General features: G+C 32.0%; 3 protein-coding genes across 5 annotated transcripts in view; 2 read left to right on the top strand and 1 right to left on the bottom strand.

Moving 5' to 3' along the window:
• LOC123006119 (very low-density lipoprotein receptor-like) overlaps positions 1-16,251 on the top strand; it is a 45,581-nt gene extending 29,330 nt beyond the window's left edge. For 2 of the 3 annotated variants that reach the window (XM_044400326.1, XM_044400328.1), the window contains 11 exons: positions 6,425-6,547; positions 6,595-6,717; positions 6,770-6,996; positions 7,048-7,312; positions 9,913-10,164; positions 10,215-11,089; positions 13,703-13,901; positions 13,975-14,046; positions 14,194-14,306; positions 14,359-14,514; positions 15,459-16,251. In XM_044400326.1, coding sequence (XP_044256261.1) covers positions 6,425-6,547; positions 6,595-6,717; positions 6,770-6,996; positions 7,048-7,312; positions 9,913-10,164; positions 10,215-11,089; positions 13,703-13,901; positions 13,975-14,046; positions 14,194-14,306; positions 14,359-14,514; positions 15,459-15,506 — 2,453 coding nt within the window. In that variant the 3' untranslated portion in view covers positions 15,507-16,251. The remainder of the gene's footprint in view (positions 1-6,424; positions 6,548-6,594; positions 6,718-6,769; positions 6,997-7,047; positions 7,313-9,912; positions 10,165-10,214; positions 11,090-13,702; positions 13,902-13,974; positions 14,047-14,193; positions 14,307-14,358; positions 14,515-15,458) is intronic. The other variant, XM_044400327.1, reaches the window with a different exon arrangement.
• Positions 16,252-16,691: 440 nt separating this feature from the next.
• LOC123006369 (cyclin G) lies at positions 16,692-18,483 on the top strand. Its single transcript, XM_044400799.1, has 5 exons — positions 16,692-16,834; positions 16,884-17,261; positions 17,310-17,591; positions 17,640-17,843; positions 17,893-18,483. Exons 2-5 carry the CDS (start codon positions 17,001-17,003, stop codon positions 18,073-18,075), a joined length of 930 nt encoding a protein of 309 aa, XP_044256734.1. The 5' UTR covers positions 16,692-16,834; positions 16,884-17,000; the 3' UTR covers positions 18,076-18,483.
• A 1,929-nt stretch (positions 18,484-20,412) lies between these two features.
• The window catches only part of LOC123006161 (VWFA and cache domain-containing protein 1), a 7,340-nt gene continuing 4,030 nt past the window's right edge, over positions 20,413-23,722 (bottom strand). The window contains exon 7 of the mRNA XM_044400428.1: positions 20,413-22,538. Coding sequence (XP_044256363.1) covers positions 20,571-22,538 — 1,968 coding nt within the window. The 3' untranslated portion in view covers positions 20,413-20,570. The remainder of the gene's footprint in view (positions 22,539-23,722) is intronic.

Genomic DNA, 23,722 nt, shown 5'->3' with positions numbered 1-23,722 from the left:
ATTCGTTGCCGATAAACATGTTGAGAACAGCATTTTAATTTAGTTATAAAAATGCGGTGATTTTTTCTTTTTGTTTTTAATATTACTTAACTCAAGTCAAATGAAAGTGGAGCAATAATTTATTGTGTTGAATTGCTAATTTTGTATGCATAATAAATCATGTAATACAACATAAGTTTTTCCAGTGGCGGTACATCCTACCTGTTAGTGTTTCGATCAATGGATTATTGTTCTGGTTAATGATTTATATAGCGGCTAATTATCTAATTATTAATTGTGTTTGATGTTTCCTCAATGCTTGATCTGATTTTTTAAATTATTGATAAAGCTTACGGTTATTTAAGTCTCAACTACGGTAATAAATAGTAGCAGAGGAAGGAAATAATCAAACATTAATGAATATTGACGAGAACTCTTGATTTGAATGTGATACAACAGATAATGGGGTTATACCCTACAACCCTATTAACCAAATTTACTGTAAAAACACGTTTAAAAGATGCCTGCTTTTTGAAACATAAAGTTTCGCTTAAATTCAGATTTGATCGTAATTTTTTCCCTCACAAACGGATGAAATTTCAATTAGAAGGCTTTACTTTGGAAATTTATGGAAAGGAAAGTTTAGAGAAAGTTGGAAAGTAAATTTCCAAATATTTAAATATGTCTTTTTGGAAAAACTGCTTTGAACTGATGCGTTTGCGTTTCGAAAATAACATTTAGAACCCTTGGGAGTTTTTTTCTTTTTCCCGAGTTGAACTATGAATTAACTAACTAAAAGGAGTTATCGGAAAACGTGTTTTATTGAACCCAAATCAGTCAATCTTGAGCATAATTTTCCACACCCAGTGTTAAAGAATAATCCTTTAAACGAAGTTTAAATAATTGTTGACAATCAAGCTGATTCAGCTTTAACGTTACATGTTTGGGGAAGTGTCTTCTCTATTGATTTATGCTATTGGGAAACAATCTAGCGGATCTTGCTGTTGGCTTCCCTCATTGCAATTGGAATTATCAAAGGCCGATACATTTCAACCACAAATTACAATGTGATTTATAAAATTAAGTTAAATTAAAGCTCAGATTACTAAATTCTCTATTCGTCGACTATAAAATAACGGAAAACAATTTCAAATTTAAATTCACTGCACGCTATTAGTACTACACGTAAACATCTTTTATTATCAAGTAAATTAGACGAGGGAATTGAATTTAATTGAAACATTTTATGATTAGATTTCAAATTGTTGGGCACGTGATTCACATCAAAAGTCACACGATTAAAATGTTCTTTTGATTTAGTATAATATAAGTCATTTTTTATGGGCAACTAAAAAATTGTGGATTAGTTTGAAATTTTTCCAGCATCGAACTTGACAATGATAAACCGGTTGATAGGTTAAGGTCGAAACATTTATGTAGAACTGAAATGAAATAAAATTGTAGAGAAAATTGTTCCGTATTTTCCGTTTAATGGTCTGGCAAAAACGTAGCCTCAGGTGTACCAACTGTCAATTCTCTACCGTGGGACGCAATAAAGTAATGTTAAAAAAGAGTCGAAGAAAGTTTAATATCACTTTAAGTAAAAATAATGGTACGAGTTAGCCCGGCTAATATAAATTTTAATGAAAGAAGCAATTTGCTGAAAAATCTGTTGTGGCCAAATGAAAATTTTGCTATATTTTTGCTGACATTTAATTAAAAGTTAATTTTAATTTAATTTGATCCGGTGAAACACAATATTATCACGTTGCTAGGAGCAGCATGTTTATTTAGCCAAGTTTTCAAACTCAACATCCTGAAAGTATCAATATTTGTCCAAAATGGCTGCGATATTAAAAACTAATCCTTGCCGATATTTAAAAAACCCTCGATTTGTAATTAAAGTTTCACGATTTTTCTACAAATTCAATTTTCTATTTACACGAAATTTCGGTTAATTTCCGCTCGACACGTAATGAATTTTAAATTTAATTTGCGATGTAAATCGAACGCCATTGTTAATTTTTGATATTCTAGGAAACGAGGCACGACTCAGCTCAACTTTTAAATATATAATATTTCATATCGACTCCAAGTCAGCATACTTTAACTTCGGAAACTTTCAAACACATACGAACTAACTTACAATTTTTATACAATAACACGCGCGTCAGCAGAACAAAAGACTTAAACGAAAAGGCCAACAACTTGAAGATTTATCTCTAACATTTAATATTTTCAACTCTTTAAATTGGTGTCCATCTTGTGTAATTAAGCTGACGTCTAAATAACCCTTAATTACGCAAAATTTGAAAGTTGGAATTGCTTTTTCTCTTTTTCCATCTTTCATTCGAATAATAATCGATATGGTATTCCGTTAGGAAATTCGTGGTGCTATCATTAACACCTCAGTTTGGTTCAAAGTTAAGTTTATTAATAATTTGAAGCCGTTGTGTTGTCGATGTGTGGTTGGGTATTGTTCTGTTTGAATGAAACAATTCTTGAAACAAGTCCAAGCTGCACTAAGACTGGCTATTAACTCAACTCCCTTTAATTCTATAATTTTCCAAGTTGCAAACACGGCCATTTCACCAACGGAAACTCCAGAATTGTCGGTTTAGTAGACTGATTGTATTCCGGTTTGAAAGATGCCAACAAAACTTTTCCCCTCCCCGAAAACGTCACAACTGGAGTTCAAGCTTTCAAATTTTGTCCGAAAAAATAAATGAATAAAGAAATGAGAATCAAGGGACGAGAAAATAAATTAAATTAGAAATTTTGAATCGTTAATCAACCTGCGCCAGCAGGTTGATCAAGACATTTCTGTTTATTGAGTGGCACAATCTGAAAATTGTAAAGAAAATACGAAATGGCGAAATTAATGAATCGCCACATGCGATTTATCAGAGGTGACACCCCCGAGATGCAAATAAACCAACATAATTAAAGGGAGTCGCCCCATTTTTGACTTGTAACACAATCAGATTAATTGATTAGTGGGTAACAAAGGGGAGCATTTATAAAGTTTGATTTATTAAATTTTATTGTGTCTCTGTTCTAATAAGCGTTAAAATCAAACTGAATTTTCTGTGAAAGGAAAGAGAGAAAGATAATAATAAATAGAAAGTGTATGTAAATTATGTTTTGTCTCGTGACGTTAATAGTGGCGCTATGTCGATTTTAGTATTTATTTAGACGCATTATCTGTAATTATTATGAAGTTAGCTTTTGCAAGAATATGTTTACTAAACTACTTAATTATAGTCGCATGATGTTTTTGACATGCTTGAACGATTTTACTTCTAATTGATATTTAATATAACTCGTGTAAGGAAGAAGTAGGAGTTGTTTCACAGGCCATATTTTTATCTCGCGGCATGTATGGTGTATGGTGTCTTTTATGACAATGTTGGAAGTAATTTTGGTTGGTGTCTCTTTTTTGGCGCAGATAGATTAGCATTATCTCTATAATAATACCGTCAAGGCTGTCAGTTGGACATAGTATCAGACTTCTGCAACCATTTCGCAGATAAGCCTTTGAAATGTGTACGCGCTCCCTGAACTTCAACCTTTTCATGGTTATTAGTCTAAAACGTGACACGAATTTATTCAATTTTTAATTAAAGGTCGAATTTTTGACAAGTACAAGGCTTTCATCCCATAGTATATTTATAACATAAACAAGTATCTCTTGAATTAACTTCGGTTCTTTGCACGGCTCTAGTTTCGTTTACACAACCCCAATTAATTAATTTGACGTCTTACAAACGTGCAAATACCCGGAGTTTCAATAACGTGAATTGTTCATGCTTGTTTTACACCCGGATTGAAATTACGACCTTTTATATGCGATTCACGATCAAAATCACGGTCATAGGCAACCAGTTATTCACTGATTAAACTTCAAAAATTAATCATTTATCTCGCACAAAGTCAAAAATACGATATATTTTGTGCAGTTAGAGAAATAAATCCTTGAAACCATAATTGTGATAATTGAGTTTTAAAATAATAACAATTTTAATTTATCAAAATATTATTTAAAGTGGAGACAAACAGTTTAAATCCGTGTTCGAATTGAGTTGACCTTTAGTGTCAAACTCCATTAAACTCAAGTCTCCTTCACACCTCAGTATCACAAGTTGTGATTTTGGGCGCCAATTTCTAAATTAATTACTGATTAACGGGGTCAGTTTTTTCAATATTATTTTGTTATTTTTATCACAAGTTTATTCACTCGTGTTGCTAGGTATTAAAACGATGAACTCGCAAAACATCTTCAGGACAATAATGGAAATATTATGCAACGGAGATTACTTGCCATCGACAAGATAATTGTCGCTATTAAAATACAAAATAACTAATTATCTACAGTTTTTTTTTCACGTACCTACAACTCGAATTATTTCCTCGAATTGTTTCCTTGACGAAAGGGAGATTAAACCGCAATTTCAAAGACATCTTATTAAAAAAGTTTTGTCTTTACCACCCCGATAATTATCAGCTTTTACGACTTTCAAAATATGATAAAATGAGTTAATGATATTTCGCAAACAACTTTGTTGTTTTGATAAAAAATAAATTAATAAAATACTGTGATAATAAGGCAATCAAATATCTTGAAAAACAGATTTAGCCCATGGGAGATTTACAGAAAACTGTAAACAAGTCGATCCTCCATTCCAGATTTCTGATTCCGCTTTACTGATGTTTGTTTTACCAAGTGTAGCCAATCACAATTTTAACACAGCACACAAAAAATTTACAAAAGAATGTAGTATACAGGGTGTCCCAACTAGAATTTGCGTCCAAGTCGGGTACCCATTGAAAATAATGTACTCTTGTTTAAGGTAAAAAAATAATAATAATAACTCTTAATAATATTTGGAATTTTGTATTTATTGTATCTTTTTTAGTAACGTTACATTTTTTAAAATCACTTAATGTTAAAGATGTCTTCAATTTTTTATTATTCTTTCTCCTTCTAGAAAATGGCTCAAATTCATGTTTATGTTATTCTATTTTGTTTTCCCATTTTTCAAATTAATTCAGCTTTTCAGTGAAAAACTCCTTGAAAAAAAATTTCTAATTATCTCAAATACATACTTCAAGACGACAAAACATTCCACATAAAGTTTTTAAAAAATTAAGGGAACAAAAAAGTTTTTTAAATTTTTGGATGATTTTTTAGACTAAAAAAGACCATTTTGAAGCTTCAAGTTTCTAGTCTTGAGATCTTTGGCAAAAAAATTCTGAGCTACGGTTATTACACAATTCTAAGAAATAGCGAGAGAAATAATAGTAATTTATTTTGGTCCGCTGAATTTTTATTAGTTGGTTAACTTTTGTTATGTTCTCTTTACATTAATTTGTCGCTGTGATGTTTGACTTTTAATGAAAAAGGATCTTTGTCTTTGATCATCAATATCTCAGCAACCAAGAATGTAAGGCTAGCTTCAAAAACTGAGATACATTTCCTACAAGATGTTTTTACGATTTTTTTAACAAATTTTTTTTTACTTAATATTGATTTAAAGAAAAAAGTAACTTTTTTGTTTTAATAACTTTTTCGGTGTATTCATAAATTCACCTGTTTCAGCATTTTTCTCAAACTTGAGAGCAAATTTGGTTGGGACAGCCTGTATTAATAGATAGATACCAGAAACATGAAAAAAATGTTTTAAAAATTCTATCTATAAAAATTTTAAATTCATGAGATTTTAAATTTTGCACTTTGACTATTTATTTCTTTCAAAAAATTGTGATATTTGTCATTTTTTATGTCTATTTAATGACACTGATGATTCTTGTATACGTTTTTTACAATTATTTAGTAAAGATTTAATAAAATTTTGCCAATAAAAGCCCCAAATAACATTAATGATTAAATGGTGATTAAATGATTAAAAAAACACTTGGTTCCATAATTTTTGCTCACCTTGTATAAATAAATTAGTATAAAGGGTGTATCAGAACTCGCGCTACAGAGAAAAATTTCAAGTAAGATAGAATACCAAGAACATGGAAAAAATGTTTAAAAAGTTCTGTCAAAAAAATTTGACATGGATTTTTTGACATTTGACATTTTTATGTCTATTTAATGATACTGATGATCTTGTATATGTCTTTTTTTATAATTATTTAGTAAAGATACAAAAATTTTGACAATAAAAGCCACAAATAACGTTAATGACTTTGTCTAAATTAGTATCCAGATTTCCTAAATACAGAACTGTATGTAGGAAGGACGTGTCAGTTTTCTTTTTAATTCTTCTTTATTTTACGTATTCATGAAGATATCTCGAGGTGTGGCAATGTTAGGTAATTCTGCTCTGCTTCTTTAAGTTTGAAGGTTTCGTGTATCTCTTAGAGTAACAAAGAGCACATAATTTGTGTTTGTAGCAATTCGTCACGTAAGTTTATTAGATTTTGTGTTTCTTTTCAGAGAATAAAACGTGTGAAAAAAATGAATTTCGATGCAGCAGTGGCCGTTGTATCCCGGCCCATTGGCAATGTGATCACGAACAAGACTGTAACGACGGTAGTGACGAAGATGAGCATGTTTGTCGTAAGTCTCTTTGCTTGTGTTTCGAACAATTGAAAATTTTCTTTCAGAACAAAAAGTCTGCGGCGTTGATGAGTTCACATGTCGTTCGGCGTCAGGTGAATGCGTTCCTTTAACATGGATGTGTGATGACAACCCCGACTGTTCAGACGGCAGTGACGAGAAAGCATGCAGTAAGATGTTTAAAAATATAAGTAATTCTCTTTAAACACGAAATTGTTTCAGATGAGACTTGTAGATCGGATGAATTTACATGTAAAAACGGGAAATGTATACAGAAAAGATGGGTTTGTGATTTAGATAACGACTGCGGAGATAACTCGGATGAGAAGGATTGTCCGCCTGTCACTTGTGCCCCCGATTCGGAGTTTCAATGCGCTGAAAACTTTTGTATCACTAGCAAATGGAGGTGTGATGGGGAGTATGACTGCGTGGATGGGAAAGATGAACAAGTAAAGATATCCACAAAAATCTCAATTTAATAAATTCGAATTTTATTTTAGGGATGTCCGAAAATGGCAAGTAGTAGTTCTTTCTGTCTTTCCGAGGAATACGAATGCGGAGATCATTTAACTTGTATACATAAGGGATGGTTGTGTGATGGTACAAGAGATTGTCCCGATGGGTCCGACGAGTCCCCCGACAATTGTCAAAACATCACTTGTAGAGCCGATCAGTTCCAGTGCAAGGATCGCTCTTGTATTGCAGGACATTTACATTGTTCAGGACATCCGGAATGTCCAGATGGCAGCGACGAACTCAATTGTGGTAAGCAAGTCGCTTTTTTCCCCGAAAAGCCGCAAATGTTGGCTAAGAAAGGTCTTAAATGTTACTGTGCGAATATCACTCTTCATTTATTTTAATAAGAATAATGGAGACGAACCAAACGAATTTATTTCAAATATTGGGTGTTTCAGAACTCGCGCCTCAGAGAAAAATTCCAAGTAAGATAAGGTACCAGGAACATGGGAAAAATGTTTAAAAAGTTTTCTGTTAAAAAATTTTGACATTTGACATTTTTATGTCTATTTAATTGTTACTGATCTTGTATGTTTTTTTCATAATTATTTAATAAAGGGACAAAAATTTTACCAATAAAGACCACAAATAACACTAAACGTATACTCACCACGTTGTAGAAGTCTAAATCAGATCAAAAACATAAAATCCATCAAATCCGAGTTGAAAAATTTGCTAAATTTTCACCAGATTGTATGGCAAAATCTCGCAAAAAAAACTCTTAAAAAAGCAAAAAATTACATGTTAATTCTGTGAATTTTTTGGATAGATTTCAACACAATTTTGCGAAATAATTACGTTGAAAAACGTGCTAAAACGCTCGAAAAAAATGCAAAAAGAATATTATTTTAGACATAATTTCTTGATTTTTTAGTTTGTTTTAGCGAAATCTAGCGAAAAACCTGACCGTACTTAAAAACATTTTCGGTCAAATTTTGTGTTTATTTAGCTTATTTTTGTCTTAATTTTGTTACAAAACCAGTTAAATCAAGTGAAACAAACAAAATAACATCAATATCAATCCTTTTGTGATTTTTAGGCGTATTTGGTCAAAATTTTGCAAAATAAATGAACCCCTCGTTCAGAAACGAAGTAAGTCATGCGAAATAAGCTAAAAAATTATATCAATTTTGATTTAATTTTGTAATGTTTTAGCCTGTTTTAACGCAATATTTCGAACTTTTTGTGTTTTTATCTCTCAAAAACATGCTTAAACACTCGAAAAAGGCCAAAAAAACGCCGGTTTCCGGCTTTGTTACATTTGTGGCTTGTTTTTAACAAAATTTTACGTTTCTAGCTGAAAAAGCATTCGAAAAAAATTGGCACTCTGTTTAGTAATATCTTGTAAAAAACAAATACAACTATTTTTTACCAAGTTGGTGGTTTTCGATTTTTTTTCGAGAAAATTTGACGAAATAATAAATTTACATACAGCCTAAGAGTTAGGTAAAAATATCATAATATAATCTTTTCATTTAACAATTTAATGATTTTTGACACGCTATAGCACACTCTCGCGAAAAAACAGAGTTTTCAGCTTAAAACTCTACTTGAACTTTTGAAAAAAGAAAAAATTATATCATTTTCGGTCTAATTCTGTGTTTTTTTGGCTTGTTTTTAAACAGTTTTGCAAAATAATTGCGTTTCTGAATGAAAAACGAGCTAAAACTTTCGAGAAAAGTGATTTTTGACTTAATATGTTGATTTTTCAGTTTGTTTTAGCGAAATCCCGCAAAAACCTGAGATTGTAGCACAAAATCGTGCTTAAAAACATTCTCGTCTTATTTTTGTCTTATTTTACTCAAAAACCAGTTAAATCGAGTGAAACAAACAAAATAAAATAACTTCAATATCATTTATTTTTGTGATTTTTAAGCGTGTTTAGACAAGATTTTGCAAAATAAGTGAGCCTCTGATTTAATAACGAAGTAAGTCAAGCGAAACAAGCTAAAAATAATATCAATTTCGATTTCATTGTGTGATTTTATTTTGTTTTTATCTCATAAACGTGCTTAAATATTTCAAAAAAAAAAATAATAACGCCGTTTTTGGTTGTTTATTAAATTTTTGGATTGTTTCTAGCTAAAAAGGTATTCGAAAAAGACAAAAATAAATTGTCATTTTCGGTCCTGTCTAGTAACATCAAAACCATTTTTAACCAATATGGTGGTTTTTCGATTTCTTTGAAAAAATTGACGAAATAATCAAGTTTCTGGTTGAAAACGTAGACAATGCTCGAGAAATCGTTTTTTTTTATTTCCAAAAAATCACCAGATATTAGAATTTTTACAAAAGTTTTCACCAAATCACCAAACTAACATGAAAATCACAAGATCTGATGAAATTTCACCACACCTGACAACACTGGTCTAAATGTATTTTTCATTTACACCGATTTACACGAAAAATGTTAATATATTAATTACGTTGTTAATTTTAATTATTTTTTGCTACCTGGGGTACAAATTTATTTGAAAAAATTATTTTTTTTCCTCTTCTAATAGCCCACAGGAAACAACTTAAAAGACTATTTTTCTAACAGAAATTCAAAGTGTCAAAGTCAAATTGCAAAATTTAAAGTTCCATAATTTCGAAATATTTTTTTCTCTGGAGCACGAGTTCTGAAACATCCTGTCAAAACCATTTTGTTCGAACTAACTTAATTGTTGATACAGATCCAATTAAACAAAGCTTGATTCAAAATTAGCTACTCGAAAACATACTCCAATTGCTTTATAAGAAATTAACTCGGAAACAGCTTCATAAGGAAAGAAGAAGTTACGAATTTTAATAAAACTAATTAAAAATGATATTTAGTTAATGAAACGAAATGTTGGTTTGGTTGGTAGGTTCTCCGGCGCCCAAATGCGACCCGAAGACGGAGTTTGATTGTGGCGGAGGTAATTGCATACCTCTTTCCCAAGTTTGCGATAAGCGTCAGCATTGTCCTGATGGTGAAGACGAGCCAGTTGGTCGATGTGGGATTAATGAATGTAATGAAAATAATGGAGGTTGTAGCCAACGTTGTGTCGACACTCCATCGTCATTTTACTGCGACTGTAACCACGGTTACAAACTGGTTGATAATACCACGTGTAAAGGTAAGTGGTGAGAAGTAAATGACCTTTGAGGAATAACCCGAAATTCGCAGATATCAATGAGTGCGAGATTCCGGGCAGTTGTTCCCAGATTTGTATCAATGATAAAGGCGGCTTCAAGTGCGATTGCCAGGCAGGGTATATGCGCGACCCACGTGACCTCACTAAGTGTAAAGCAATCGAAGGGCACGCCTCCTTGCTCTTCGCCCGGAGAAGGGATATCCGAAAGATTTCTTTGGATCATCACGAAATGACCAGTATTGTGAACGAGACGAATTCAGCCACAGCTCTCGATTTTGTGTTTCGAACTGGAATGATCTTCTGGAGCGATGTTACAGATAAAAAAATATACAAAGCGCCGATTGATGAAGGAAATGAGAGGTCGGTCGTGATCAGTAATGACATAACGACTTCAGACGGTCTCGCGGTTGACTGGATCTACAACCACATTTATTGGACAGATACCGGGAAGAATACAATAGAACTGGCGAATTTCGATGGAAAAATGCGCAAAGTTTTAATCAAAGACGAATTAGAAGAACCGAGAGCGCTTGCGCTTAATCCTTTAGAAGGCTGGATGTTCTGGACGGATTGGGGAAGTGATCCAAAAATTGAAAGATCGGGGATGGATGGATCACACAGACAGGCTATTGTTACATATGACGTTAAATGGCCCAACGGATTGACTTTGGATTTAGTCAAAAAACGGGTCTATTGGGTCGATGCTAAGCTAAATGTGATTTCCTCATGTGATTATAATGGAAGGAACAGGAGACTTATACTCTTCTCACCGGATTCTCTCAGACATCCATTTTCCATCACCACCTTCGAAGATTGGGTCTATTGGACCGACTGGGATAAAGCCGCCGTTTTCAAAGCCAACAAATTCACCGGAAGTGACGTACAACCTGTTACAGCCACGGCCATGGTAAGTTAATAAAATACAGGCTTCGCCAGAACTCGCGCCCCATGGAAAAAAATTCTACTAGAGTTTGGAAAACTTCAATATTTCCATATTAATTTGATTTAGGAAAAGTGAAATATTAAGTGCGGAAATAATATTTCAACACTGAAAGTTCAAAATCTATTTATTGAAATTCCACATGACTATTTTTCATCTCTATTAACATTGTCACAATGTCTAAATGAAACTCCAGCACAAGCCTTACTCAAATTAGAAACAGAGCTACTATTTACATTAACCTCTTCTTATATAGAAAGACATTGTACATTTTCCGCTTCTATATCCTAAGAAAAATCTTGAATTTTCAATTGGTGAAGGACGAAGCTAACAATATTTCCGAAATATCACAAGCAGGTCCACATTTTTTATGTCCCCATTGGAAATTGGAAATTCTTTTCGTACGTTGGTTTTTGTATTGGGAATTTCAATCAAAATGTACGAGCCCATCACCTTGATGTGTTGAACTTGTAGAAAAGTTAATTCTTCTCGTTGTAATGCTCCACTGACACCAACAATCAGCACTACCTATAATTTAAATAATAATTATATAATTTGAATGAGTTCCAAATAAAAAAATACCTTCATCATTAAGTAGGTTTTATCGTCAGCTTCTCTTAAAAAATTTCCTATTTCTAATTTGGTGAAAACACTGGATTTCTTAGAACTGATTTTCGCTTAAGAAAAGCTATTAAACTTGGAAACTTCTTTATGTTTATATTTTTCTTCATGGATAATGTTGTCCTCACCATTGAATAAATGCTCTACAATGTAGAACTCTTGTATACTTTGGATTTTTGTTCGAAATATGCTAACAACACTACCTCATTGATCATCTTTACTCTTTTTTCCTTGTTGTTGTTGTTGTCAAATTAACAATAAGCATTTTCATACTTTCCTTTTAAATTCACAAGTAATAAAGATTGAACCGCCAATGTACCCGATTCTTCTACATCAGACGCTTCGCTTGAATCAGACATTTTCTCCACAAACTTTTTTCTTGCCTTCACACATTTTGTTTTTTTTACAAAGTTATTTCTCTATAGTAGCGAACGCAAACATTTCGATCGCATTTACAATTTGTTTCTAAATATTTTTTATTATAAGATTTAAAAAGTTTTCCAAACTCTAGTAGAAAAAAACCATGTGTGTATTTTTTCCGTATACGGCATGTTTTAGATCTGCCTAATACGGAAAAATAATACATTTCCTATCTCATTATACAAATAGCTATTAAAAAATTTCGAAGTTATGAGAGTTTAAATTTTGCACTTTTGACTGTTTATTTCTGTTGGAAAAATAATTTTCCAAGTTTTATCAGTAGGATGTAAAATATTACTTCTGGACCAGCACATTTGGCGTCTTAAAAATCAAGGTTGAATCTTACAAATTTAGCTGTTTTCCCAAAAGTCAACAACCGAAAAAGGCCTAAAACCCATAAAAAAGCATTAATTTTTATTCACCCCCCAAAAGTAGACCACCAAAAATTGGGCACACGAAAAAACAGGGTAAAATCTTACAAATTCAGTGTTTTCCCAACAGTAAACATCCGAAAAAGATCTAAAAAACTTACAAAATGCCTTGTTTTCAAGCACCCCAAAATGGCTTTTTACTTCTGGACCAGGGTATGTGGCATGCGGAAAAATCATTGAAAACAACTCAAAATAAAACATAATTACTTTAAAAGCAACCAAAAATTCTTCAAAAATCGATAATTTTTTATGCACCCCAAAAGTACTCAAATATCTATAGACCACCAAAACTCGGGCACATGAAAAAACAGACAAAATGTTGTTGTTCAAAATTTGTTAGTTTTTTGTTTTCACTTTTGAGTTTCCTGTTTATTCTCAGGAGGATGATTCTATTTACTTTCGACATTCTTTCCTACAACAAAAAAAGAACGTAGTTATGTATTTAAAATTCATGCTATAAAGTAAAACTTTATGGAAGTGACCGAAAAATAATGAAAAAAAAAATAAATCTCATCTGTAGCAATTTCAAGATCAAATAATGGTTAAGTGATTGCTGTAAACCTGATTTGGTATGGAATTTAATGTCTTTTATTGCCTTGATCATACGTTATTTTGATAGTGATTTATTGGTGGCAATTTAAAAAATTGTTGTCTGTCTGCCTTTCCCATAAATAGATTAGAAAACTGTTTAATAAACTGTTTTGCTTGTTTCTCATCTTCATTTTGAATGAAATATCTTTTCCATCTACTATTTTTTTTTCAGTACTAGCACAAGTAATTGTGTTTTATTTTGAGTTGTTTTCAATGATTTTTTCCCTGGTCCAGCCATTTTGGGATGCTTGAAAACAAGGCATTTTCTAAGTTTTTTGGATTTTTTCGGATGTTTACTTTTGGGAAAACACTAAATTTGTAAGATTCGACCCTGTTTTTTCGTGTGTCCAATTTTTAGTGGTCTAGATATTTGGGTACTTTTGGGGTGAATAAAAATAAATGTCAATTTTTTTTACCAGATTAAACATTTTTTCCATGTTCTTGGTACCTCATCGTACTTGAATTTTTTTCTGTATCTTAATTTAAAAGATTAACTAATTCTAATTTCTTTTTTCAGATTCAGAATCCGATGGTCATTCACGTCTACCACCCTTACCGACAACCCGACGGCGAGAACCATTGCCAGGCAGTGAACGGTCATTGTTCCCACCTTTGTTTACCAGCCCCCCAGATAAATGCCAAATCCCCCCGTATTTCCTGTGCATGTCCTGAGAATTTAAGGATGTTGAAAGATGGATTAACGTGTGTTCAAGATGGTGAGTTTATTTCTGTTGTCGTTACTTTTTTGATTTGATTTGTTTTATTTATTTTTTTGTATTTATTTAACAGAAACATTTACGACCACCGTAAATTCTATAACTTATACAGATTATTCGTCAATGTCAGATTATATGACGGAAAGTGAGTACAAAAGTTTGGTTTGTTGGTGATGGTCTTTTTCGACACTTTTTGCTTCTTGGTTCACTCTTTTTGTGGCTTCTTTTTTTTCCTTTCTATTTTTTATGTATTGATTTTTCGACGATTTTCTGTTATTATTTCCGGTTTTAGGTACAACTAATAAGTCACACACAACTAGTGTAATCCCTGAAAGTTCTGATGACGGCGCTGTTGCTGTTATTGTAATTGGAATATCTTTTGCTGTAATAGTCATAATCGGTATTGTAAGTATAATTTCCCGAGTTGTTGTTCTTGATTTAATTATATTTTTCTCAGGTGGTATATTTCCTGTATAGAAAATACGTGAAGCGTAACATGACATCTATGAATTTCGATAATCCTGTTTATCGTAAAACAACCGAAGATCAGTTTTCTTTAGAGAAAAATCAATATCCGCCATCTCGTCCGTATTTAAGTACAGTTGGTGAAGAGGTAAGGGCACTCACGTTGGATTACAATAATATAACATCCAGATAATCAGTCCATTAAATGACTTTTTAACATATTCAGTATTCATGTATTGCATGAAAATTTATTCATTCATGTTTATTTTGAATCATTGAATGAAATGACAGCATCTCTGATTTATTTTTGCCAAGAAAAACAGTTTCGTACAAAGGCATGCTCAAATCAAAGTGAATTACTGACTAGGTTAAAATAATATTAACGCACTTAAGACTTGAAGTGTTAATAGCATAACATTTTTACTAATAGGTAATATATTCTTGTCCATCAGTATTAGCTTCTAATTGGATTGCAAACTAATATTTTTGTAATCAACTTTATTGATAAACGCTGTGCCAACATAAAATAGCTTATTTTAAGCTATGTTAATTAACTACTACACCTTCTATAACATTTGTAGTTAACTTTATGTATGTGTGCTTTAACTTGTTGTATTGTTGTATATACTACTTATAATAATACTATAAAAACATCAGTCCGTTAGTTGTAACTCTTATTAATTATGATAGAAAGTACTTGTTCAAAGAAATCATTTGTTTTCAAAGCAGATGCTTTCTTTGCGTAATTGTGCGTCACTTTTAACCATTGCATCATTCAGATATCGTTTAGTATTTTTTGTTTTGTTTCACGCGTCATGAATTCGATACTTGGTGAGTATCTTCATTTTTCTACTTTTCTGTTCAACAGTAGATAAAGTAGATTACTAACTAGTCCAATAATAAAGCTTCGTCTGACGCAGGAACATAATAAATGACTTAATAATTTAAAATTAATACAAAAGCTAAACCGTAATAGATTTTATTATTATTTTTTTCTGTTCAGACAAGGTTTTGTTTTTGTTCGCATCATTTTATTTATTAGTTTAATTTATTTAAATAAGTGTTTTTCTAATGATTTATTTTGTGTTTCAGGCTCAACAGCCTCTAACAGGTGCCAACAACCAAAATGACAATGTTTAAACAGTGAAATTTTTTTACTCAAAGTGCTCAATTACAGTGAATTTAAAGACTTAGAGTTAATTTAAAAAGTCATCACTTCTTTTTGTATAGATGTGTATTTATTGTACCATCGTAAAAAGAACTAAATATTAGTGTACTTGTTGTTAAAATTCCAGTTTCGTGTCAAACTACAGACTGAATTAATAAGTTCATTACGAAAACCTTTGTCAAAATTTTTCATAAACTGATTTCCTTATTCATTATTTGTGATCTCAGTGAAAATGGGATTTTAACGATGACTAGGATGAAAGTGAGTGAGATTCGAGAGGTATGGGTTAATTTGTCCAAAGAGTCGTATTAGCAACTAATCTAAGCCAATTGTAATTTTTAATAGTCATGTTTTTCTCCAATGTTAAGTTTATTTTTTGGATTCGTACCTCGATATTTTTTTATTTATATATTTTCATTGCTCATGTTTGTATATATTAAATTTTTTAGAACTGTTTGTATTGTTAAATTATTTATTACACTACGATGTTAAGCTTGTAATATTTTACTGCGAGAAATCAAAATGTAAAAAGTTGTATATTTCAGTCATAATATATACATATAAACCTAATGTAGCTCTAAAATTCTGTGATTATATTGTTTGTATTCCTTTTCAGTTTCTAGGAATTGTCATTTTTACTGTCTAGATTATTTATCACATCCTAACTTTTTGTTTTATTTGTGTAATTATTCAAATTTAAATATATGTACAATATAATAGTGCGTTCTTTATTCCTATACCTAAACACTAAACATTTTATATTCACAATTTTTTTAATCCTAATTTACAAAATTAACACTTCGTGAACACTGGCAACGTCGCAACTGCGTTTTTTTAGGTAAAATACCTTACAAAATTTTGATTTCGTATAAAAGAAGAACTGGACTTTTGTGCCAAAAGACTACAATTTCATACAGAAAAAAACATTTTGTATGGCGACAGAAATTGCATGAAGAATAGTTACAATATTAAATAAAATAATGGAGAGACAAAATACGCAACAAATAAGTTTCTTAATTAATTTGTTTATTTACATGGAAATTATAAACAATGATAACAAAAATACACTTATCAAATGATTACGAGACAAATTTTATTAAAATTCACTACAACCGGACTTCGTGTTCGTGTTACCGGATTTCTCGGTCAGGTTGCTCAACGGTTTTGTTATGACGTCATTTTGATCTTTCATTTCGCATTTTGTGTTTTGTACGTTAATATAATTGTGTAGATTGTGTCGTTGGAGCATAAATAAAAGCCTAAAAGCAGTTATTTTAAACGAATTTTCTCAAGCATCCGGGTATGTAATCAAAATCTGTAGAGAAAAATTATGTTACATGTTTATATAGGTTCTAGGCCTGCTTCTACTTTTGCTGGTTTAGACTTGTTAAGGTTGAGTAATGGTGTACAATTATTTATGAAGATTCTTGCATAAGAAATATTCTCCTAAGTAAGGTACACTCAAGATGGAAAAACATAGCAAAGGGAGGAGCTGGCCTATGCCGGATGCTGGTATTAAAAAAATCATCTACAAACTTGAAGAAGCCCTAAATAACGAGAGTCAGTTTATTTGCAATTATGCTGAAAGGAAGCCTTGGGAAGTTACAATGTCTGCTAGGGATGGTGCTGCACACGTTTTGAGGTTTCTCAAAGTTTGGTTTGATGCCCCACAAAGTGTCTTTTTCTCTGCTGTCTACTACCTTGACAACTTCTTAGCGCGCATGAAGGTAAATACTAACTTCTTGTTGTGCATTGTCTTAATAATTATTCGCTAGGTTCAGGAGAAATTTCTTCCGTGCTTGTCTGTGAGTTGCTTCAACTTGGCGGCTCAGACTCACGGCTTTGAGATCAATACTAGTCACTTAGTGCTCCTGTCTCAAAGCAAATGTTCTGTCAAAGATATGGAACGTATGAGTGCAATAATTACCGAAAAACTGAATTTGGTAAACGTAACCAACAACTGCAATCATTTAGACCAATTGAAAGTCTTCATGGATATTTTCAAATACATTGCTGTGCAATTTAAGATTGAGGGTTTGCTTAACAGGATGTTGCAGGTTTGTTACACTTATTTCAATTTTAGTTGGGTAAAGTATTTTTTTTAGTGGCAACAACTTTGTACAAGACTTGAAATACTGCTTTGTGATTCATCTTGTGCACCTTATAAACCATCTATCCTTGCGTTAGCATTCATCCACTTTGAGATGGACCGCTTTTTGTCCAAGGAAAATCCCAAAAAATCCAATTATTATTCAACGGAAATGTTCTATATTTTGGCAGTTATGATTGAACTTCAGACGTTATGCAATGTAAGGTGTTGTTTGTTTGGAATTGATTGTTTTTGACATTCTTTTTTAGATTAACTCAAGCGATTATAAGAACTGTTTTGAAAACGTCACCAGTGTTTTGAAAGAGTACGATAGGAGGAAGAAGACAACTCACTGTCAGAAATTGACTTGGCGATTTTCAATCTCCACACTTGCCTTGTCTAAATTTAGTCAGAATTACTATTCTGTGCTCAATACTATCAAAGAAGAGTGAAGCAATTTATATACAAAAAAAATTAAAAATATTAAAAAAAAATAAGAGAATTGGTTTTGTCTACACCCCAGTAATTTATTAATGTCATTTGTAACTGTTGCTTTTTATTTAAATGTAATTCCATGTTTAGGATTTGTAAAAACCAATTCTTTTTGATAGTAAATTTTTAATCATCACTTTTTTATAATAAATGTCAATGCTTAAGATGTTGGCCAGAAACATAGCTTAATTATCTTACGTACAGTTGTTGCGTTTTCGTTGTAGGCGTGAACTATGCATTTAAAATTAGTTTGTGCCATTTTATGTAGAATTCAAAAATTAATAAATTTAATACTAGTCGTGCCGTTACCATTTCTATCGGACAGTAAATTTGCCAATTGTAACATTCTCAATAAAACTTTAAAATTACTTTGTCTTTTATTTAAAAATCACTTTGAGACTTCAGGCCCGTAGCTAGGAACAATTTTTAGGTAGGGCACCCAAAATTTTCAGTTCTGCAGTATTGTATAGTACATGTTTTTTTTTACTATAACTAATGTTACTGAAAGGTTCCAAAAATCATTAAATTGTAATTGTAAATAATATGAATCTTTTATTTTCCTTTATCAATTTCAAAACAAACAAAAGTTTGCTTAAAAATTAAAATAGGTACATTTTTTTGGCCCGAATTTTATTCAGTTGCTAATAAAGACTGAACCAAAAGTAACCCACAAAATTCATTTCTTTGTTAGTGGTCGTTTTTCAAATAAATCCTCGAACAGGTCGATTTTATTTAAATGCTATATTTTGACAGAATAGTGACATTTATGACGTCATTCGTTTTTGAGTTGACGCTATTTATTTTTTTTTAATGACAACTGACATTTTTGTTCATTGTTTTAAATAGCACACGTCTATCTTTCTGGTAACAAGAAAAAAAAAAGAAATTAAAACTTAAAAAAAATATTGACAATTAAACACAAGAGGCTTTATCTTTTCGTTCTTGCCTTATTTAATAAGGGGCAATTGTTTTTTGTATATTTTTTTAAATAAGTAGGATAAAAAACTTAATATAAAAAATAAAAACAATCACCCCTTATAAAACAAAGCAAGAACAAGAAAATAAAACTGTTTGCATAAAACTCTACAAGTTTTTTATTTTATTTTTTTTTTGAATTATTTTATGCGGTGTACTGTCTAAAACAGTAATAAAAATGTCAGTTGTGATTTAAAAAAATTTTACTCAAAAACTAGTGTCAAAATGTAGCATTATAAAAATAAAATTGACCTGTTCGAGGATTTTTTTGAAAAATGACTCACAACAAAGATATGAATTTTGTGCGTTACTTTTGGTTCAGTCTGAATTACAATTTTATGTGTTATTATTTCTAAAGAAAGTTGTTAAAAAAGATAAAGTTTTAAAGTAGGGCTCAGGCCTTTAGTTTAGTGGTCGTCATCGTAAAAAATAGCCTTTAATTAAACAGGTTTTATTTTTCAAAAAGTACATAAACCTTAAAAAACAGGTACACTTTATTCAATGGATAGCTACAATATTGAACGTTTTTATTGCACAATAATCTGTATCATTTTTTTCAATAACATTAGTCAAAATGACCAGTCGTTTACTAGTTGGAACATTTCCGACAAATCACTTGAAAGCAAGCAAAAGAGTCGTGTAATTAAAACAAAGAAAAATATTATAAGGCACAAAATGTTTCAAACAATTTATCGCAAAGTCCAAATATAACAAATTTTGTACAAATATGGACGTGTAGCGGTTAAAAGTAATGTAAAAATCTTGGCAGTTCTTCCACAGAGCACATACACACAAAATCAAATTTAATAATAATTCGATAAGACAAACTGATCTAATTTTGAATTAAAATTTAATTTGCTAAATTATTTCTAAAGTCAATCTACAATTAAAATAAATAAATTTTACAAAATATACAGTTAAGTACTCAAAATAGATACCGGGTGGGGCATCGGTTACGCGCACTTGATAAATCGCAACTTCAAATTAATTAAAACTGGCGATATTTCATATACCTAACTAATTATTGACAGGGTATAATTTGAGGATTTTTCTAATTTTTTTTTGATAATAAATGAGTCCGTAACAGTTTTGTGTGTTTTATGAATACTTTCTGTTAATTTACCTATAAAAAAAAATGATTTTCAAAGTTAAGATGGAAAATTGCGTTTAATTCAAAATCTAATTGGTATTTTTTTTCTGATTTTGTAAACAATTGTAGGAAGTGAATCTGCGTAGGTCAGTATAAAAATTAGAATCAAACTTTTTGGGAGAAAATTACTTTTAATTTTTTTTTGGCTTTGTTTGTAAATGAAAAATTACCAAAAAATTAGAGAATGTACCTTACTAATGCCCAGGTTAAGTGTGAAAAAATTCAACAATTTTATTTAATTAGAAGTGGGGATTTTCTTTCGGGGCAGGGCGATGCCGCACCCTGTATACTGGTGCAGAAATATACACAAGTAACACCTAGAATCTACTGTTACGTCGTTTCCATGTTTCTATGGACCGTAACTGGAACCACAATACATTTGTTTCTGGGGATACATGTGAACTGTTGCGGTTGTTCAACATGTCCTTGCGGCTTATTTGGCACACTGATATAAGTAGAAATACTATCCGATCCCAAATCGTCATCCAACGAATCAAACTCCACCGGAGCCAAAGACATATGTTCCGACTCGTCATGTTGGGTCATCGTCGAGTAACCATGATCTGAATCCGCCGCTAAAGTAGTCGTTCTCTTGTAATTACTTGAAACACAATATGGCGAAATCGGATCTGGCTTATCCTCGTGAAGCAATTTATCTCTATGGTTACCCATAGCGTGGTAATTATCACTCAGATTAAGATCACTCATCCGTAAATGATTCTCTTGAGTGGAAGAAAGGTACAATCTTTCGGTGGTTTGAGGCGCAAGAGAGCGATGATACACGTAGAACATACAAAGGAGTAGAAGTACTCCGAATATAAACAAAGTTATGACACTTATAGGCACACTGAAAGACTCTTCTGGAAGATCAATTTCGTGGAGGGAGTTCTTGTAGGGTGTCACAGACCCGATTATTCCATTGAAACAAGTGGCCATTGAGGCGCAAAATGGACTCGCCAATGGACTACCACCAATATCATACTTGCACCATTCGCAACCACTCACCCCAAGACACTTCAAATGGCTTTTCTCGCGTTTACAAGTGGCAGGAAAGCACGATTTCATGCCATTTGTTGCATCCTCAATAAAACGTGTTTTGTGAGTCACATGTTCCGGAAACCAGTTACAAACCGGATTGTTACTATGGTCATAATCCGTACATTTGAGTTGTTCTAATGGACATTCGCATGGACATTCGCACTCTTTTTGTTCCATACGGTTACAATTTAGACATAATCGGTCTACTATACTACACGGACAAAATGTAACCACGACGTTACAAGTCGCGTTAACCATCCCAATAAAAACATTGCTGTTTCGTATCGCAGCTATATGGTAACTAACACAATGCTCCCCTTGGACTGAACTAACCAAAACATCGCTATAACTAGTATTTAACTTGTAGAACCTTTGAACGGTACCACTCCCATAACTATTACACAGCACCTTTTTAATGAAATATTTATGACTCAAAATATCATTAGCAACCAATGACTCTTTATGGACAATATGTTGTTTCTCCACCGGTCCATGTTCATTCGGATTTATCAAATTCGGGTGATAAATCAAATAGCCTCGATCATCCATAAGAAAACACGTGACATTTGTGGCCAAACAAAAGGGCATACGTTTCAAAAGTGTCCGAAATACAAACCCGTAAGTGACATCAAGTGCCACAACCACATCTGAAGTGGCGTAAGCAATTGTAACAATGTAACCAGCGCCTCCTTCGTCCAAATACGGCGGAATCATAATAATCTTCGACTTGTGTTCGACAGCTTGCACAAACCAGGCTCGTTTAGTGGGATCAAAACTTTGATCGAGGATACTCCCCGGAAACATTTCAAGTACCCCACTATAGGATGCTACATACCGCCGGACTATATATTTCGATTTGAAGCTCGACAAGTGTTGGTTGCGTAAAAAACTTAAAATGTAAGCAAGAGCTGCCACTTCATCCCTGATTTCGGACTTCAAGTCTAAGTCTTCTAATTGATGAGTATTGTTCTGGAGGTTGAATTTTATTATATGGAGGTCCTCGTCGCCTGTCTTTTGTTCGGATTGAAAACACGATGAAGTCAAATAGAGAGAACCAGCGTCCAGAGTTGCTACTTTGTTAAAATGACGGCAGATATTTGACTCAGATGGTAATAATTGTCGGTATACAAGTCTAATACTGCCGTCGTCGGACATATTGAAAGGCCAGGTAATGTCGTAAGGTCTCAGGGGTGTTGGTGATTCGTGGGTTACTATACATACGATAAACCAATCGCCGACCCGCTTCCAAGTCCATTTGACCTAAAAAAATAAACATAGAGTTATTCATAAATATGAAGCAATATTTTTTGAACCTCAAAAATGATGTTAATTCAAATAACAACTCGTATGCTATCTCTACTGATAAAAATTTTACAGCCCTCAAAATGTAGGTATAGAATTTGTTTTTTTTTTGTAATAACTTTGAAACCATTTGACCAAATATTATAAAATTTAGAATAGTTACTTGCAAGAGCATACCCCACAAAAACCGGATACATCTACTCAATTTCCGGTTCCGGTTCCAGTCACATTTTCTGTGTTTTTCCGTGTTTTTTTTTGGTCTCAACACTAATTTTTTAATGCTTAAATCGATAGAGTAATTTCGAATAAAAAACGCATAACTTTTTATGCCATTAAATGGACCGTTTTTATTTAATGTGAGGACTGCACAACGCCGAAAATGAAAAATATGAATTTTGAATGAGTGGTGGTATCCATGGGAATAAATGACCATGGCCACATAAATTGCTGCCAGACATCTGTTAACTTTGACGATAAATTTTTGTGAATTTTTTATGAATTAAATGCTACGAGATCTATGTTATGTTTGGAATCTGATGTAAACTCTTTTATAAAATATTTTCGATTAATCGATTGATTACTGTATTGTTCTGAGCAATACAAAAATTAATGTTGAGGCAAAAAAAAATATGATCTGCAAATCCGGTTTTCGTGATTACTAGTTTAGCCATTTTAGGAAAATAGGACTAACTGTGATCATTTTTCTACTGTAAAAAAGCAGAATAACAACAGATAATAGTTTAGAAGAAAGCGGACAATCATGTTTCGTAATCCACAAGCATTCGATTTTTTTTGTTGCTAACTTAAAATTGGCCAAGGAATTCAAATTTGTACTTATTTTTTACCTGCAATTTGTAGTTTTCACCGGTCAAAATTCAGTTTGTTGTGTTAAAAACTTGAAGCACATTTAAGAATTTTTTTGGTAAATGGCTGAAACACCACAAATTTTACTGTTTCTGACTTAAAATTGGCTAACAAATTTAAATCTGTTATTTTTTTTCTTGCGTTTAGTGGTTTTTAAAATATTAAAATTCAGTTTGTTGTGGTAAAAACTTGAAGCACATTTAAGAATTTTTTTGGTGAAAGAAAACAGCTTGAGGATTTGAAATTTTAACTTTTCTTATGTAAAATTGTGAGAAGAT

This window comes from Tribolium madens, unplaced genomic scaffold (assembly GCF_015345945.1).
Source record: "Tribolium madens isolate multiple individuals breed KSU strain unplaced genomic scaffold, Tmad_KSU_1.1 Scaffold_2;HRSCAF=44;Tcas5.2_LGX, whole genome shotgun sequence".
Lineage (NCBI taxonomy): Eukaryota > Metazoa > Arthropoda > Insecta > Coleoptera > Tenebrionidae > Tribolium > Tribolium madens.
This window is presented reverse-complemented; position numbering and strand designations above follow the sequence as displayed.